Source organism: Trichomycterus rosablanca, chromosome 6 (assembly GCF_030014385.1).
Source record: "Trichomycterus rosablanca isolate fTriRos1 chromosome 6, fTriRos1.hap1, whole genome shotgun sequence".
Lineage (NCBI taxonomy): Eukaryota > Metazoa > Chordata > Actinopteri > Siluriformes > Trichomycteridae > Trichomycterus > Trichomycterus rosablanca.
This window is the reverse complement of record NC_085993.1, coordinates 37,364,252-37,383,562: the sequence shown is the minus strand read 5'-3', so window position 1 is coordinate 37,383,562 and position 19,311 is coordinate 37,364,252. Positions and strand designations below refer to the sequence as shown.

The 19,311-nt window shown below is 37.3% G+C and overlaps 2 protein-coding genes and 1 long non-coding RNA gene across 4 annotated transcripts in view; 2 read left to right on the top strand and 1 right to left on the bottom strand.

Moving 5' to 3' along the window:
• Positions 1–1,761: 1,761 nt before the first annotated feature.
• On the bottom strand, positions 1,762–10,889 carry LOC134316523 (uncharacterized). 2 transcript variants are annotated; one of them, XM_062996908.1, is made up of 8 exons: positions 10,837–10,889; positions 7,296–7,481; positions 6,091–6,196; positions 5,654–5,859; positions 4,941–5,146; positions 4,175–4,327; positions 2,815–3,760; positions 1,762–1,852 (listed from the first exon to the last, which is right to left on the bottom strand). In XM_062996908.1, the coding sequence occupies exons 2-6, from the start codon at positions 7,369–7,371 to the stop codon at positions 4,238–4,240; spliced, it is 684 nt and encodes a 227-aa protein (XP_062852978.1). In that variant the 5' UTR covers positions 7,372–7,481; positions 10,837–10,889; the 3' UTR covers positions 1,762–1,852; positions 2,815–3,760; positions 4,175–4,237. The 2 variants fall into 2 exon arrangements, with proteins under 2 accessions (XP_062852978.1, XP_062852979.1); XM_062996909.1 differs by lacking the exon at positions 1,762–1,852 and having other exon boundaries at positions 2,833–2,863; positions 3,032–3,760.
• Positions 10,890–11,532: 643 nt separating this feature from the next.
• Positions 11,533–13,974, top strand: LOC134316522 (uncharacterized). Its single transcript, XR_010013106.1, has 3 exons — positions 11,533–11,607; positions 11,865–11,941; positions 13,369–13,974. It is a non-coding gene; the product is annotated as an uncharacterized LOC134316522 (long non-coding RNA).
• Positions 13,975–14,806: 832 nt separating this feature from the next.
• The window catches only part of cyth4b (cytohesin 4b), a 48,889-nt gene continuing 44,384 nt past the window's right edge, over positions 14,807–19,311 (top strand). Inside the window, exon 1 of the mRNA XM_062998116.1 lies at positions 14,807–14,984. Coding sequence (XP_062854186.1) covers positions 14,807–14,984 — 178 coding nt within the window. The remainder of the gene's footprint in view (positions 14,985–19,311) is intronic.

Below are 19,311 nucleotides of genomic sequence, written 5' to 3'. Positions count from 1 at the left end.
GCACAAACATTAATGTTTTTACCTAAAATATTAATGAATAAAATAAAAAGGAAATAAGCAGAACTGTAGTCACTTCCAGGAATGAAGAACCCAATCATCCAGCTGTTCCTGTAGACATTGAAACCCTACCAATCTTTCCCTCGGTTTCCACATCCTCCTTTCATCCTCTTCCCCCTAATGAATTCAACATTTATGACCTGCTTGTCACTGCTGTGCCTTTATTTCCCTTCATTACGCAGGATAGTGAAAGAAGTCGTGTTTGGCGGCGTGTAAACAGACGAAGCCCATGCTACAATCACTGACACACCGTACACACTGTTTCTTAATCCAACACGGGCTCTTTGTGTAACACACAACTTACTCGCTATCCCAGTTCGTCTCATTTAGATCGGTACACAGATGCTATAGAGCCATCTGTTCTGTATCGTGTGTGAGTTTGAGCCAGATCGTTACTCTAATGACCTTGTCAAATGGACTGCACCAAGCAGTCGAGATATCTGTATTGAGATTAGTACAGGAAGCTGTCTGCAAATGTATTCCAATAGTCAAATATACACTGCCTACAGTTATCAAAGCTTTCTGAAATGAAAACCCATAAAGACTGCAAATCTATGCCTAACTTACACAGTCGACTTCCTATTTCTGACGGCGGCAGCATGTAGCTCATTTCCCTTCATGAGGTGGTGAGGACTGCTCAACGTATCATTGGTACACAGTTCCCCACCATTGGAGACCAGAGCACACAGCATCATCAGGGACCCCTACCACCCCAGCTATTATGTATATAGTAATATGTATATAGATAAAATTCCATATATGTAAATATCTATAGTTATAACTTTATATTCATATTAATCATAGATATACCGTGTTTCCCCGAAAATAAGACATCCCCTGAAAATAAGACCTAGTAGAGGTTTTGCTGAATTGCTAAATGTAAGGCCCCCCCCCTGAAAGTAAGACCTAGCAAAGTTTCTGTTTGGACCGTACGCTGTACCTGCTGTGCTGTACGAGTGTGCTGTGGTGAGCTCCCCCTGGTGGCCGGAAGCTGCAATACCGTCCCTGCTGTACAAGTGGGTCAGTATATATATACAGTCGAATCCGGTTAATTGGACCACCGGTTAATCGGACCAGCCGCTTATTCGGACCGAATCCTAAAGTACCGAAACAAATCCTATTATGTACGTGTAATGTTATTCGCTTATTTGGACCAAAATTCCGTTTAATCGGACCAAAGAACGTGAGAGCAAATAAGCCCAGCTAGCAAAAAATGTATGGCCCAGTTCTGGGCCATATTCGGCATGCCGGAACTTTTTGTGTCGGCCCACATCCGGCAGCCAGATCTGGCCCAGTGTCAAAATGAATGACGGTTAGACCGTGGCCCGTATACGGCTGCCCGGATCCCAGCCATGACTGCCAGCAATATGCCAGCACTTAACCACCTGCTAGCCAGAACAACCATTATCGGGCCAATAATGGCCCAGTTCTGGCCTGCAGTAGATTTTTAAAAAGGCTTTCCCCAGCCATATGTAACCTTTAATGGTCACTGGGACTACTTCAAATGTTCTTGCTCTTTATTAATAAGTACAACTATTGCAAATAATGTATTAATAAGAAGACAAAGGTGAAGAATAAGAATAATAGTAACAAAAATTTACACATGTTTAACATATATGTATGTATGTCTTAAAAAAATGTCTTAAATAGTACTATATAGTACAGTTAAACCAGTAACAGAAAAAAAACTAATGTACACCAACATTTTTATCAAGTATTTTTATTTATTATAAGTTAATAATAAAAAATAATTATATAATAGCCATAATTTCCTGCCTCACACTGGTCTTCAATTCTGAAATGAAACCAAAAACAGAAATGAAAAACGTTGAATGTTGAAGAAAATAATGCCACAAGCATTATCCAGAACAGTACTTTAGCAAAACAGTGTCTTCAGTAGGTTGAATAACATAAACACAAACTTAAGTTTGCCTACAAACTAGGGCCACTGTAAAAAATAAAAATAAAAAAATAAAAATAAATATATATATACGTATATATATAGTATGTAAGTTTCAGTTTTGAGAATAAAGTTGAAATGATTATAAGAATAAAGTCTAAAATATTTCGAGAATAAAGGTGAAATTATTATGAGAATGAAGTTGAAATATTATGGCCAAAGAGTGGTTGTTTGTATTGTACACTTCCACCCACATGACATTATGACTAAACCCGTCAATGCAACCATTTATAGCGATGCTGATCGGCTTTAGTTTATCGTACAAGTCCATAAGGCTCGAATTAAAATACTGGTGATGACGCAGACACCAAGCACACCGGTGGCGCACGTTCTTCTAAATAAATACAGTTTATTGCAAAGCTGTTTCATTGTCCTTTTACCAGGGGCGTCGTAGTGGGGTGAAAAGTGGGACTGAGTTACCAGGGTTCCAAGTCGGGGGAGGGCCCTTGAGGAGTCTAGAAAGAGTCTGGACTGAGGTGGAGGGGGCCCATGGGCACTGCTTGTGCATAGGGCCCAGAATTTGGTGCTACGCCCCTTACTTTTATTCAAACAAATTGGTGCTGATGTGCCAGGAGATCATGAACATCTCTCATTTTAACACAAGAAAGTTGCTATGGCCATAATATTTTGACTTTAATCTCAAAATAATATCAACTTTATTCTTGAAATAATATCAACTTTATTCTCAAAATGGAAAATTTTCTTTAAAGTGGCCCTATTGTATTTTATGTCCATATCATGCACCCCTATTTTTCAGTCCCTTGACATGCAGTGTTTAAGATATTTCATTTACTTACATTGGTTTGAGAAGATCAGTTCAGATGATTAAACAGGAAGTTGAAGCTGCTGATGAAAGAAGGACAGGTATAAGTACAGAAGGTAAAATAGGTGTATTATCAAATGATATAATTGCAAATTACTGTTTAAAAAGATACACAGTGGTATCAGGCAATCTACCTCATGTTTGACATCTGTACTATATTTGATCATTTAATTGATAATGAAGTCACTTACTTCAGGAAAGTGAAAATTTTGATGACAGGCAAAAAAGATAATAGATAGGATATTGCAGTTGTAATTGTATATGAGTCATAATTATTTATGTTTACTGTAGAAAAAAACAGATATTTAATACATTGAATGCATTTAATTAAAAACAATTCTCAGCAGTAAATGAACAATTACTAAGCAATAAACAGTTAAAATTTATTATAGTCAACTAAGGCCTTTAAAGTAAATGTGTAAAATATTCTGAACCAAATAAATAAGAGCAAAAGATACACTGTACTGATATTACTGTAATATTGTATTTACTAATCTAACACATTGAAAGTAATCGCTATTATATATCATTGTATTAAAAAAACACACTGTCATATAATTGTATTCCATAAATTACACGTTAAATTAATTAAAACCTTTCACTTGAAACAAAAAAATATATAATACAATTTTAAAAAATAATATATGGATACTTAATGAGTTAATGCAATTTAAATAGTTTTCATATTTTTTCATTGACATTTTTTTATTTAAGCTAGATAAACCCAATTAATTTCTTGTTAAACCCTTGTCTTTTTGTAGTGAAACTTCATTCAGTAACTTGACTATTCCTTTCATGTCTCTTTTCTCTGTCCTTTCTTCCTCCTTCCCTGTCCCCAGAAAGCTGAAGCCACCTTTTTATGTGTTTTTCTATTTCCCCATCCGTTGCGTTTGCAGTGAAACTGTTTCTCCTGACAGCAGCTAAAACATATTGGAAAACATACATAGTATACAAAAAGAACACAGTGTATCAGGTATATCTACACTGTGGCTACATTGTATTAAAACAACACCATCATTGACCATTTTGTCAGGTACACAGAAGGTGGATGAGTGAACTAGACTCAGGAGTGATAAACAATTATAGTCTAAAGTTCATTTGTTCCTGCACAATTTATCAGCCCCTCACATTCTGCTGTAACGTTTATAACATCTATGGTAGGGGTATATGATAAAATGACACCTCAGTGTATATAAATATTCTTTTAGTGCTCATTTTGTACTGTATATGTTCTAGTATGTATAAATATGTAAAATATTCTGTCTTTTACCCTGCCAAAACAAAGTCTTTTAAAACTTTTAAATTATGAATATTAATTAAAAAAAAAAACCTACCCAAGATTATATCTTTCAGTTTGGTCGATTTAAATGGAATTTTTTCATTTGCTCCTGTCCAGTTTATTTTTTTTGCCAGGTCATTTGTTTTTGCATAATTCTCCAAACAGTTTCCTTCACAGTCATACCTCCAGAAAAACCAAAACACTCAATCTGTAAAAGAAAAAAAAACATTATTTTTTTATTTCAATAAACTGAAATTAAGAATGCGTAAATTTGACAAGTTTCTAAGATCGCCAAATATAATCCAAATTATCCCTAATTAACCCAAATGTAATCCATACTGCACATTCACTGAGCTAAACTGCACACAGAAATGGGTGATTGTCTGTTACTGCACCACAGTCAGTATACATACTGTAACCAAACGTATTTGGACACTTTACACCACACACTACACACACACACACACACACACACACACACACTTTGACAAACACCCAGGACACAAAAGCAACAGTCTAATGGCACTTTAGCAACCATTTTAACATTATTAGCTGCATATTATAATTATTTCTTATAATGCAAAACATTTTACAGCTTTTATAGAAATATAAACAAATGCAATGTTTTACATTTTCTAATGTTGTGCTCACTAATAAAAGTCAAGAAGTTTTAAGTAAAAACAAAGTTATCTGCTCTTAAACATAGTAGAGGGTCACTTAAGAACACACCATGGTTAAGTAAATTGTCAAATTGTATCTTTTAAAGGTACTATAACAAAGTACATACATAACACGTAAAATTTAACATAGAAAGCACTTACTAGTCTCTTCTGAAGATCAGAGTCTGCCTTGAGGTTAATGTCAAATTGTCTGAACTGGGATTCGTTTGCAAGTGGAGCAGTAAATTCCTCAATTTGTTTTGGATGATTTTTTCCTAATGCAATTGTGATGGACCTAAGTAGGCCTAGCATTTCATTTTGTTGTTGTCGCAGAATCTCTAATACAGTTAAAATTTCCCTCCCGATTACTGTTAGTAAAAAATAACTTACAGTTAATAATTTCAATTTCTAAATACACACACACACACACACAAATTGTAAAACTACAAAGTGCTTCTATATGGTAAGTGGAGCTGATAAAATGGACAGTGAGTGTAGAAACAAGGAGGTGGTTTTAATGTCATGGCCGATCAGTGTATATCTACTGTATATACACAGTATATATATTATATATATATATATATATATATATATACTGTATATATATATATATATATACACACACACACATTTACATTACATTTTCAGCACTTAGCAGACTCCCCGGCAACCTTCAGATTACTAATCCAGTACCTTAACCACTAGGCTACCACTGCTCTCTCTCTCTCTCTCTCTCTCTCTCTCTCTCTCTCTCTCTCTCTCTCTCTCTCTCTCTCTCTCTCTATATATATATATATATATATATATATATATATATATATATATATATATATATATATATAATTTATTGGATATTGTGAGTATGTGACACTTACCTGCACATACTGGGCTTGGTTGTTCCTGAACGGTTTGCTGGTGAATGACTGAAGGTATTAAAACTGAAGTGACAGGCCTATTCATGTCTGGTGGAGTCACCTGTGGTGCCTCTGCAAAGTGAGGCCTGGCTCTTTTGGCAGGAGGTTTATAAGCTTTCTTTTCACCTTCACTTTCACTGTCAGATTCGAGAAATCTTCTATTTATCCTACAAATTAAGGTTTATTATTTATTAAGTACATATTTTCAGTATTCACGTATAATTGAACTTACATAGTAGACATACTACTACATACACATTGCTTGCAAAAACAAAATGTTATACAGTAACTCCAAATACAACCTGTACACTACAGCAATTACAGTGTGGCCATTGAACCATATATCTTGTAATGCATTTTTATATGTGCCCCTGAAACATTAATCATTATAAGAGTACCTTCTGATTCTTTTTTTTACAGCAGGTACATTATCTTCTTCTGCTGTCTGTAGATCTGACACAATTTCTGCTCTTGGCAGCTTGCTTCTAGCAGCTTGGAAAGACTCTAATAAAATAGAAAAATATATGTAAATTATGTGGACAAAGATTCACTATATATATATACTTTTTTTTTGTAAATATTTTTAAATCCAGATATATAGCATATATGTCACAACAATGATTTCATAACTAGTGATTATTTAGTTGTAGAAATGGGGTCAGAACTGGTTATATGTAATGTATTATGTATAATGTATACAGTAGCAAATTATTAAATGTGTTGGAACAGACCTTTAGAAACAAAAAAAAATTAACTTTTAAACCAAGCAGGTTTTGTCTAAAGAACAGAGAATCCATTTAGGGACTTGAGTTAAAGTAAAGGACAAAGTGCTGTAAAGAATTTTATATATCTTTTAAAGCCTCTGTGACACATACGGTAGCACAGGGAATTATGGGTTAATATAACAATGTCAAGCTGCCATTACTGGTCATGACTAGGGCTTTAGGTCGGACAGTCCGGTTTTTCAGCTACCAGTCTTCCGCCCACGCAACGCTAGGACGGACACTTATTAATCCTCCTTTTGGAGTGAACTGGTTACATTTTTGATCAAAATTATCTGTCATTGGCTACATGTCAAAACAAATGCTTTGTATTACATTGGTTTAACAGCCTCATTTGACTGCGTATAGTGCTACCTATCGTGGCTCACCCACCACTGGCCAATCGCAGAAGGTCCGCCCTCTAAATGCTAGTCTGTGATTGGGTGGTTGAATTTCGCCCGCCCGCTCTGTTCTGCATACACCTCTACTTGGGTCAATTAGTAAACTTTTGGAGGCAGCGAGGAACAGACTTAAATATCAAAAGTAGACACAACATATGGTGAGTAAGACAGTAATTTGTTTGTTGTTATCTTGCTTAAATTGGTCAAAAACTGTGTTATTTGGGTTTGGGGGTGTATTGTCTTCCTTTTTGTTTACGTAGTTTACCTGTACATTTTGTGACACAACTCAAATTTTCAGCGGCAGGCTGAGAAGGGTCCACCACCCAAATATTACACAGTCAAGAGAGGCTCTGTGGTCAGAAACCGACCAAAATTAAACTGGTACTAAATAAGTATTTATAAAATGAAATATTAACTTGTTGGCCTATTACACTCACTTACCACTTGTATATACACGGACAGCAAATGTATCCCAGTCTACAGTTGGTACTTCTTTGGAAATTACAGCAGCCCTCATTCTTCCCCTATTTTAAAATTTTGGCCATCTGCATATATCATTATTTACCCAGTTGTCTGGTACAACCTCTACTTCCTTTGTTGTATTAAATTCAACAATGTGATACATATCTGTATAACAGACAGGAAAACAGCATAAAATATGAATTTATTAGATACATATTATTATATTTTTACACAATAGATATACATACATACGTATTCCAGCATTGATCATGTACACAAAAATATTTATATCATATGCAATAAACATAAAAAAAATCATTAACAATAAACAATCAGCAGTAATGGCAATATAAATGTATTTACATATTTATGAGAACTACAACAAAGATTTATACATTCTATTATTTACCTGTACTAGTTCACAAAGTAGCATATGAAAAGTGAGTAATGAATATTTAAGTTGTGGACCTTAACAAGTGATTCTGTATAATTCAAGTATGCATTTATTTAATGGATGTTTAAAAAAAAAAGTTTAGGTGTTTGATGCTGTACAATTTGTATTCAAACATTCTAGGTAACATCAAGCAAAGGAATTGCTACATATTTTTGATGAAGAGGAAGAAGTACATATTTCTGTAAGCTGTCACTGACAACGGAATATTTGAGTTCAGGAACCAAACAAGAGACTGTATAGATTCCAACATCACAAGATTTCATTGGATAATGAAAAAAAGGTTCTCTGCACATGAAATTTTGATAAACAAGAAAAGTGGTTCCCTCACTGACAACAATATTTAAAACTAATGAAATGTCACCATTAATTCTCACACAGTTGTCCGGTGCTACACATCTGATGTATACCTTGTTTAGACATATTTCTTTGTACTGGTCGGTCACTGATGTAAGATCTGTTGGAATTGGACCATTTTGGTGTTTCTTTTTGCACATTCCAACATGAGTATCAACAGTGTCTTCAGTCAAATTACTGTCCATTTCAGACACCCGTCTTACAATCTGAGATACAGCATTTTTGGGATTTCTGATGAGTCTTTTTAGTTTACTCAAATAATTTTCAAAGGGAAATCCTGAAAAGATATCTAAATGGCCATGCACTTTCACATCATTGCTTAAGTGAACTAGACTGTGTACGTTGTATACTAACTTATCAGCCCCATAAAGCTCACTGAAATGTTCAACAAACAAATTCAATAAATTGTTAGCAAAATCAACCATTTGAACACTCAGTGTTGGACATGCTAAAATATGTACAGCCACAGAAAGCAACATAAAATTATTGTACATCTGAGGGTGTACACTGTCTTTGAGAACTACCGGCCCAGTGTATAAGAGGAACTGACGAAACTCAGTTGCCTTCCACCTGTATCTGTCTTCAAGTAATCTAGGTTTCCTAGCAAATTCTGTCGGAATGAAAGGTCCAAAACTGACAAGATGCTTAGAAATTTCAGTCACTGTCCTAGAAGACATTCTACAGTGTAGTGGTCCATTAGTCCATTGTTCTAATAAATTCCGTGTAACACCTAAGCAAACCAAATGCATGTAGTCATGGGGAAACTGAGATACCATTCCTACTAATTCTTGGAAAGGAGAAATGCTAAGATGATGATCTTGATCTGTCATTTCCCGGAAACTTTCATCTGTTCTCAAAGCTGCATGTTTTTGTGGGAAAGTCATTCTATGCTGAATATATACACCTGACTGGATACATTTATCACACCCAGAATAACCTGTGTGGGACTTAATACCCTTGACAAAGGCTCTTTCTGGTGCATCACAGATAACTGCACTCACTTTTAGGAACAATCGTTTCCCATTATGCATAAATCCTGATTGTAACTGTTTCAGCTCTGCAACAACCTCTCCCAAATAATCAGTTAAAGATGTTGGCTTCGAAACTCCACCATAAAGAGCTATTAGGAAAGGCTGTCTATGTAATTCATGCACTAGTCCTAAGACAGGCCAAAGCTGGTATTTAGAGCTTTTGAAAAGTGGCAGACCATCAATGTTTATTTGCATTTTAAAAATGTGGTTGTTCTTTACATGTGTCCCAAATCGCATTAGAAATGACATTAAGGTGGTCAGAAGCCCAAAGTAGTGATAGACCCCTCCTGCTTTCCTTTGAATCACATACTTTGTCTTTGTCCCAAGTAATGTCCTAGCATCCTTTGGCAAGTAAGGATGGTGAATTCTAAGAGTAGACAGGAGGGCAGAAAGGGCAACTAATGTTACACCAAATTGTACTGCCCATTTTGCCAAGGATGCAACTAGATCAAGCCCGTGGTCCTGTCCATCAAAGTCATCCTCACACTCACTAACTGAGTCTTCACTGAATTCATTATTTAGATCATCACGACCTGAGCCATTTCCACATTCATTGTTTGTGTCAGGGTCTACTGGCATAATTTCATTTATGTCAGTGTCAACATTGCTAGCTCTATCAATAGCTGTAAAAAGGGTCTCATCCTGCATTTGAGAAAATAATGTTTTTAAACGTTTTGCTACATGTTGACGGGATTTATGTCTCATATTTGAAGCTGAATTGTAATTTGTCATGTGAGGCTCCATGTTTGTGTCTCTCGCTGCAGCAATCAAAGACAATAGAGAAGTATTTGTACACCATCACCAGGATCTGAGAAAAGTCAATACACTTTGTTTCACATTTTATGTTTTACTCAACAATGTTCATGTTTGCACTGAAAGCTGTTATTCTAACGTACTAACGGGGAAAGGGGTGAGGAAGATATTGTAATGATGTTTGTAACTAATTAAATTAGTTATTAATGTGTTATTTAATGTATTTACATATCATAAAATATCTACTTTATACACTCATCAAAAGTCTTTGGACTTTTTTGTGTTATCCCTTACTGTTTCTGTTTTTTTTAAGAGGCACTGCATCTAGAGAGGGCTGAAGTGCTTGTTATGTTTTAAAATATGAAATGGTTTAAAAAAATAGTTGCACCAAGAAAGAATCAACCTACAGTAATGAAACTTGGTATGTAAGATTGACATGGTGAGGAGGACATAAGAATAATTCCAGTTTCACGCTCGGCCGTGCATGTGACGTCAAAAGGAGGAGCCTTATCGCTGTACCTGACTACGCAAGGTCATCTTGGTGCATGTGCTTATTTTTCCCTCCCGACTCGTGCTGTTATGTTGGTTGCATCTTTTGTAAGCAAAGTTAGTCTTGGTGAAGAGTTCAAAAGCAATTGAAAATGTGTGGAATGCTATTGGACATGCTATGAACACTCCACCCCTACCACATAATCTGCAGGAATTGCATGAAAATATTTGAGTTGCACACTATTTGGAACCTCTAAACTCCATGCCGAGACATTAAATATTTAAGCATTTGTTGTTCCTGGTGACCGTTATCTTCCTTCAGAATATTATTCAATCCTACACTTCCTCCTGGGTGCAATATTTTTATGGTGATGGGTGTTATTTCTAAGTAGAAAACTTATTTTAGAAATAATAATGTATGTTTTTGTAAACATCTTACCAAGGTCAGTGTTGGTCAAATGACTCCGGAGTGCACAAAGAGTAACTGCAAAAATGTAAACACTTAATTAGTTCAATCACTCAGTCAAGGAAATCCATAAAGACGTGTAAATATAGGCTTTAGACATGATACTGTGCTTTGTCTTTGTAAACATGTTTTCTGGATTCATGTATGCCAGCCAATGACTGTAAAAAGTTTTTGTAATATTGTCTACTGCCAAAAAGAGGGCGCTAAATCCAGCCTTTTAAATACATCACACCCCTTACTCAAAGGAGAAGGATCACCAGCTCCATACAGCTGTAGCTGTGACGTCTTCCCTTAACGCCGGCACAGGTAACTAATGTAATCGTTGTGAAATCGTGTGTTTGTAATTTAACTTAGCTATGTTGTTAGATGGTTTATATCGTATTCATAATAATAATAATGTTACCTTTAGATGTATGTTTTAAGTTATTTCTGATAGCCTTTTGCTAAGTATTGCTGGCTATACAGTTAGCTTAACGTACCTACCAAGTTAGTCTTTTTGGCTAACGTTAAAACATAACTATAATTAAATTGTTAATGATAAAAAACACAAAATAATTTGATTATATCTATTGTTCTGTTACTACAATATATCAGTATTATTAATATAATGTTTTCGTATGTTTTTTGTCCTAAAGAGCAGCTGTTAACGTTACCTTGAAATCTTCAGTGAGTAACTGAAAAAGATAACGGTTTTTTATTTAAACTCTACTACATGCACGAGGAGCTCCTCACACTTGCCTTCAGGTACCTTTTATATTGAAGAAGTGAAGTGATTCTGTCTGACACCACCATGTATTAACGTTAGAGAAAAAGTTACAAATCACTTGCCAGTACGTACACCTGGTTCAAGTCAAACAAGCTTATCAATCGACTGTAAAATACTTTTACACATACATTAACAACTATTAAATTGTATTTAAAAATTGAGAATACTGACTTTTGTTTGTCTAATAGTTTACATGTTTATGTATTTTGTAACAGTGAATATGAATTTATTACAGTTCACATCTGCGCTGAGGTTGCATGGTCCAGGTTTTCAAGAATGAGTTCACTACGGATGAGCTGCGCACGTCTCCAGGTAATCTATAAAGAGCTTTTTTGGTGATTTTTTTTGTGGAACAGTTTAATTAAGCATCGATAAAATAAGAAAAAGCCAACTTTTAACTGAAGTAAATTTTTTCTGAGGTGTGAAAGGCCCTTATCATGAGAAATAAACAACATTTGAAGTGATGAAAAGTAACTTCAAAAATTCACACACAGCGAGTTGACATGATTAGTACATGACATGGCTTTTAATGCACTTAAAGGGTCAGGTATGTGGATGATCCATGAGTAAAGATTAAAAGCAGTGAATGAGTTCTATGTAAGTGTTAAGGAGGCTCTGGGACATCACCCGTTCCCAGCTGGGTTAAAACTGTTCCTTGGCGCTTGATGGAAAAAGCAGTGTGGTGGAACTCTTCCTGTCAGAAAGCAAACTCAGACAATTATTTTTCAATCACAAACATCAGTGATAAAATTTTACAATAATCTCAGGGATAGTTTATATAATGCTCAAAACATGTTATTTTGGCTTGTTCTTTTACTGCGTCTGTGCAGATATCCACATCAAGGGGTCTTTTCCCTAGCATGTTGACCCTACTCCATGCTAAAGGGCAGACACATGTATACATGCACACAATTCTGAGCTACAGTTTGTAAACTATGTTGCTCGTTGCCATTCATAAAATGTAATAAACATAATAAGTTGTATTTCACACTCACGTTTGTTATGATCCCACCTTGTATCTAGGGGTATGTGGGACCAATAACGTGGCAATTTGCTAAAACCAAAAGTCAGAGAAAATAATAAAAGTTTTTTATTTACAAAAGAGCCATTAAAAACAGTCACAAATGCTAAAATTGTTGTTCTCTAGTACCAAACTGGACGGCACCAAATAAATCAACAGAACATAACACTGTTCTACTCTGAGTAACAAGACAGATAGCTACAAAATAAATGAAAGAAACAAACAAACCCTAAGCTTCCCTGTAGATGCAGGTAAAATACCCAAACTGAAGTATTTCCTAGCAGAAGAGATTAAAACAGCTACAACTAAAAACACAGTGCATGGGTTGACACCAATCCCCCCCCCCCCTCTCTCTCCATCTATCAGCCATCTTGATTTCCTGCTTTTAAATGGTTGCCTCCCCAGTTACTCCAACCAGGACTCTCAGTGGGCAGCTAATTCCACCTGATTTGGCTGGGGTAAAGAAAAAAAAAACAGAACAGTTGTACATACAAACATATAGATGCATTTAAAATAACACTCAAGTTTGAAAATCAAAAACTGAACTGTTGGGCCTCTGAACAGTACTGATCATGTTCCTTTTGTAGTGTGTGTGCTTAGTTCTTAACCTGCTGTAATTTCAAGATCTGTGTCTTTTGCCTCAGATGTGACAAGTTGATTTGTGGTACTGTTTAACATTGCTTTTTTGTCTAATGTTTTATGTTTTGTTTTTTTTCAGTGAATTTTGAATTTTACATGGTGATCAGCTGCATCCTATTATCATCAGCTTTCCTGCTACTGCCATGGGGATTACTCTTAAAGTTTCAAACTAAGTATGATATAGTTGTGTTCATTGAACTAAGAGTTTATAGCAAACAATTATATTGTGCCCATATCAATATATAAATACATATGTGTACTTTGTAGCTGTACACTTTTAAAGATTATGGCTTACAAATTAAACTGTCCATCAATATCAATTACCAGATATTATTTTCCAACAAGAGAGCCACTGTTGGCTGAACCTTTTTTTTTTGATAGACTAGTATTCTGAACCTATATACCTATATAATATTCTCTCTCCTTCCACCATGTCAAAAACTGTATATAAACAGTAAATTCCGATGTCGACAGTGTGTATGTATGTAGTGTGTGTTGGGGCAACAAATATGTGAAAATGCCCAGCAGTGCGTCCTCAGAAGCAAGATAAGTAAGCATGTTAATTAAATTTAATTGAGTTGGGTTTATTTATTCATAATACATAAACAATTTTGTTTTTGCACACATTAAACTTATGGTGTCAAAATATATAATGCATGTCCTATAATAAAATAATTTATCCATATTTCTTAAATGTTTTGTGGTCTTTTGCATAGTTCAGCTTGCCAAAATGTGCACAACTGCTGTGTGTTTAATCATTTTATGTTTACATGGTTTTAATATGGATCATAAGAAAGGAACATGGATTGAAGGAAAAACTTCAAATTCATGAAAAAAGTTCTGGAAAAACTGAAACTCATAAAGTGCATGTAAAAGCTTTTTTAGTTTATCAAAACAAAAAAAAGCTATCAATGCCATTTTCATACCTCATTTCCTAAATGACTATGTGCATCGAATAGCCAAGACCAATGCAAGAGGTTCCCGTAAGCCATTTATTTATTAAAATTGTATTTAGTTATATAAACATATATGGTTTGTTAAGCACCTAGAAACTTTGTCAGTGTGAGCCATGATGATTGCAAAAGACAGCGAGTAAAAGGTTCTTTTACATTTATGCCAGTGTTAAAGGGAAGTTGCAAGCTTGCTAAATAACTTATTCTTCAATTTAAAAACAATCTCTGATCAGTGCATGGTGCTAAAACTTGGCAATAGCATCGCCTCAGTCAGCCGACAGTGCCGACATGCAGCCGTAATCGGGCCAGATGCGGGGTGCCGTAATGTAGCCGGGGCTCAGTCAGCCGACCATGCCGACATGCAGCCGTTATCGGGCCAGATGCGGGGTGCCGCAATGTAGCCGAGTCTCAGTCAGCCGACTATGCCGACATGCAGCCGTAATCGGGCCAGATGCGGAGTGCCGCAATGTAGCCGAGTCTCAGTCAGCCGACTATGCCGACATGCAGCCGTAATCGGGCCATTTGCGCGGTGCCGCAATGTAGCCGAGGCTCAGTCAGCCGACTATGCCGACATGCAGCCGTAATCGGGCCATTTGCGCGGTGCCGCAATGTAGCCGAGGCTCAGTCAGCCGACTATGCCGACATGCAGCCGTTATCGGGCCAGATGCGGAGTGCCGCAATGTAGCCGAGTATCAGTCAGCCGACTATGCCGACATGCAGCCGTTATCGGGCCAGATGTGGGGTGCCGAGCCGACAGACAGCCGACACTGCCGAACCGGAGCCGGAATCGGCCCAGATCTATCTTGCTAGCTGGGTAAGAAAAAGAAGCCACAAGTCGCCACTTAGAGTGGATGCAAAGCGGATCAGCGAGATATGGGAGGATTCCTGGGCTCCCCGGGAGAATTTATGCTTTTATCAAAGGTCAGGAAATCCGAAAAGTTGTGTTGACAAGAGCAAAACCAGCGGGAGGTGAACACGCCCACCACTTTCTTTCCCACAACGAAGCACCCAGTAGCCAGCAGCGTGGTTATTGGATCCATCTGCATCTACGCTTTTCGGCGAAATGAAGTGAAGCGTAAACAAGAGTGTCCGGCAACACGTGCAAGGAATTCCCTCCTGTCAATCACGATTAAAGTCTACACGAGAAAGCTATCATTCCACTATCATTCCTTGTAACATAGGGCATGTTCGTGTAATCGGACCAGCCGGTTATTAGGACCAAAACGATCGCGTCCCGATGTGGTCCGATTAACCAGATTCGACTGTATACAGTATATAATACATGTTCATTTTTAATGTGAATAAATGTGAATTCTTCTTCATGGAAAAATAAGACATCCCCTGAAAATAAGACCTAGCGCATCTTTGGGAGCAAAAATTTATATAAGACACTGTCTTATTTTCGGGGAAACAGATACTGATATTCTCTGTTTTTCTTTGCACAATGCTACTATTTGCACTTCTGGTAAATGCTAACTACATTTCGTTGCCTTGCACCTGTACTGAGCAATGACAATAAAGTTGAATCTATCTATCTATCTATCTATCTATCTATCTATCTATCTATCTATCTATCTATCTATCTATCTATCTATCTATCTATCTATCTATCTATCTATCTATCTATCTATCTATCTATCTATCTATGAAGGAAGTCATGTTTCGTGAGCTGGCTTGGTGGGTATATAAGATGTGTGATAGGTTGTCTGCACATATATTCCTTGTTGCTGTCATGGGTAAAATGGGGCGGATGGGATCTTCCAGCAAGACAATGTGACCTGTCACATGGCTAGAAATGTCCACCATTGATTGGAAGAGCATGACCAAGACTTCCAAGTATTACTTTCCCCCCCAATTCCCCAGACTTGAACTCAATTGAGCATCGGTGGGAGCACCTCGATGGATCCTCCCTTACCACCCTCCAGCAGCTGTGGGATGCACTGAAGTCAGCATGGGTCCAGATACCTGTGACAACCTACCAGGACATTAGTGAGTCACTGCCAGGCCTTCTAGCTGCTGTCTTTGCTGCACACAACGGTTATTAGCTGCTGGTCATAATAATGTGACTGGACTGTGTATATGTAGTATCTTGCTATGCCCTGAGAACTCCCCCTTTCTCCAGAAAAGTTAAAGCCTATTGGTTTGTCTGTCTGGAGGAATTCTAATAGATCATATGTAGAACTCTACAACAGAGTTTCTGTCTCATTAAATGTACTAAAACTGTGGGCAAGGAAAAAAATATGTCTACCTCTTCAAAAAAGTTATACATCATTATTTTCTTTTAGGCTTGAACATTTCAACTGCCATCAATCTGTTGGATAAGTCTCTACACAGTTTGCACTCCTACTTTGGGAAATATTTGCTCATTCGTCACTGCAGAATTGTCTGAATTTTGTAAAAATGTTGTGGTGAGTGGCACAAATTATGAGTTGAATTTAGGTCAGACCACTGACAGTCCACTCAGGGACATTCATCCTTTTTTCAGCCACGGCACTAGGTTTTATAGCAATTTTATTACGTACACATGCTCTTTTCATTCTATTATTGCATTTTCTTCTTTCCCTTTCAATCTAGCCTTGTCAGATTCCACAATTTTATTTAATTTTCTGCTTTTGGAGACTGAGGATAATTGAAGACTCTAAAGGGGGCCCTGACACCTGCATAGTCAACCACTTATGTCTACCTGCCAGGGACAGAATATCACAAAGAGCTGTATCGCATATGGATTGACACACACTTCTGTCCTTGCTATGAGCCTTCTCTTGTGCAGGCACTTTCAACCAGCTAGCAGAGGCTGCAATTACAGTAGCTTTTTTTTAAATGCATTTTCTCCCTTTTTCTTCCGATTTTAAGCGCGTCCAATTTTCACCCAACTGTGTTATGCTTCCTCTCTACTGGTGCTGACCCCCGCCCCAGTTGAGGAGAGAGAACTGACACACGCCCCCTCCGGCACGTGTGCAGTAGCCGACTGCATCTTTTTACCTGCACGAGGCAAGTTCATATGCGGACCAGCTTTGTGCACAGAGAGCCACACTCTGATCACATTATTCCTTGATGCTGTACAGGCGCCATCAATCAGCCAGCAGAGGTCGTAATTGCATCAGTTATGAGGTCCCTATCCGAAGGGTGGGGGCTTATAGATGCATAATGGGAAGCTGACTCCATATGATTGCCCATAACTCTAGAATAAGTACATGGTTAGAGGTTCACTAAGCTTAAGCTTTACACCGATCAGCCATAACATTAAAACCACCTCCTTGTTTCTACACTCACTGTCCATTTGATCAGTTTCACTTACCATATAGAAGCACTTTGTAGTTCTACAATTACTGACTGTAGTCCATCTGTTTCTCTGCATGCTTTGTTAGCCTGCTTTCATGCTGTTCTTCAATGGTCAGGACCCCCAGAGGACCACTACAGAGTAGGTATTATTTGGGTGGTGGATCATTCTCAGCACTGCAGTGACACTGACATGGTGGTGGTGTGTTAGTGTGTGTTGTGCTGGATGAGTGGATAAGACACAGCAGTGCTGATGGAGTTTTTGAACACCTCACTGTCACTGCTGGACTGAGAATAGTCCACCAACCCAAAATATATCCAGCCAACAGCGCCCAGTGGGCAGCATCCTGTGACCACTGATGAAGGTCTAGAAGATGACCAACTCAAACAGTAGCAATAGATGAGCGATCATCTCTGACTTTACATCTACAAGGTGGACCAAATAGGTAGGAGTGTCTAATAGAGTGAACAGTGAGTGGACAGGGTATTTTAAAACTCCAGCAGTGCTGCTGTGTCTGATCAACTCATACCAGCACAAAACACAATAACACACCACCATTAAAGAACAGGGTGAGAGCAAGGTTAAAAAGTATGTAGAGAAATATATGGACTACAGTCAGTAATTGTAGAACTACAAAGTGCTTCTATATGGTAAGTGGAGATGATAAAATGGACAGTGAGTGTAGAAACAACGAGGTGGTTTTAATGTTATGGCTGATCGGTGTATACTGTATGTCATAAATGTCTTGGGACTTCTTGCAACTTTTTATTGGGTGTGGCCAAACTAGCCCTATTATATGGGATCAAAGTATAAAGTAAACCTAAAATGTGATCCTATGTGTATGCTAAAAGAAAATTTGTGTGTTATTTCAGCTTGTTAAACTATTATTTTTGATGGTTGCCAATCAGGGAGTGTTGGGAGGGACCTGGGTCTTCGGGACCTGGATTTTATTCTCACATTAGGCAAATGGCTGTACGTCTGGAAGTTATTTGACCTGCCTACTGAGAAAACCTTTCAAATTCCCAGCATCTGTTGGAAATAAACAGCGTCTGTTGGGATGTTTACATCTTAGTGTAAAACGAGCTAATGAAATGTTCTCTTCTATAATATTCATTATCCTCTAATTCACTCTGTAGTTTAATTTGTTAGTAAATCACTAAGAAACCAAACCTCCTACTGAGAAATGACATTTGCTGAAGAGATCAATTTGGGAAACAGCCGCTAAAATGTCTTATACTAATTTGCTCTGTCAATTCCCTTGTGCATTTTCTATAATCTTTATCAAATTCGTTCAGAGTCACTTTTCCATATACACATGAATTGATTCAGGTTGCCAAATTAATTGAGCATAAAAGTTCATATTTCTTAAGGACTGTGAGTAGCAACAGAAATCCCAAACATCTAAATGTTAAAGTGGGTCGTCAGGACTATTCACAGATGTTTAATGGGGTTTAAGTCCCCAAATGGGCTTTGGCTGGGCCACTTAGGGACATTTACAGACTTCCTTCAAAGCCACTTCAGTGCTGTTGTTGCTGTATGATTTGTGTCATTAATGTACAATGGCACAAACTGTCACCCCAGTCTGGGATTGCTGCAGAGATGGTTGTCTGTTCAACAGGTTTGACCTTTGCTAAGCATAACTTTTGTAGTGCTGTAAAAATGACCACTGGGTTCTTTCTGACCTCCCTGATCAAGGCCCTTCTTGTCTGGATGGCAGTTTGCAGGTTGTCCTCTCAAGGGGTTAAATGTGTGTGTGTGTGTGTGTGTGTGTGTGTATATACAAATAAAC

Coding starts and splice junctions, on each gene's coding strand:
- LOC134316523 (XM_062996908.1), bottom strand. CDS start 7,371: ATGAGGGCTGCTGTAATTTCCAAAGAAGTACCAACTGTAGACTGGGAT. Junction 6,197..7,295: donor TGTCCGTGTATATACAAGTG/GTAAGTGAGTGT, acceptor CTATTTTATTAG/AGTCTTTCCAAGCTGCTAGA. Junction 5,860..6,090: donor GTAAAAAAAAGAATCAGAAG/GTACTCTTATAA, acceptor CTTAATTTGTAG/GATAAATAGAAGATTTCTCG.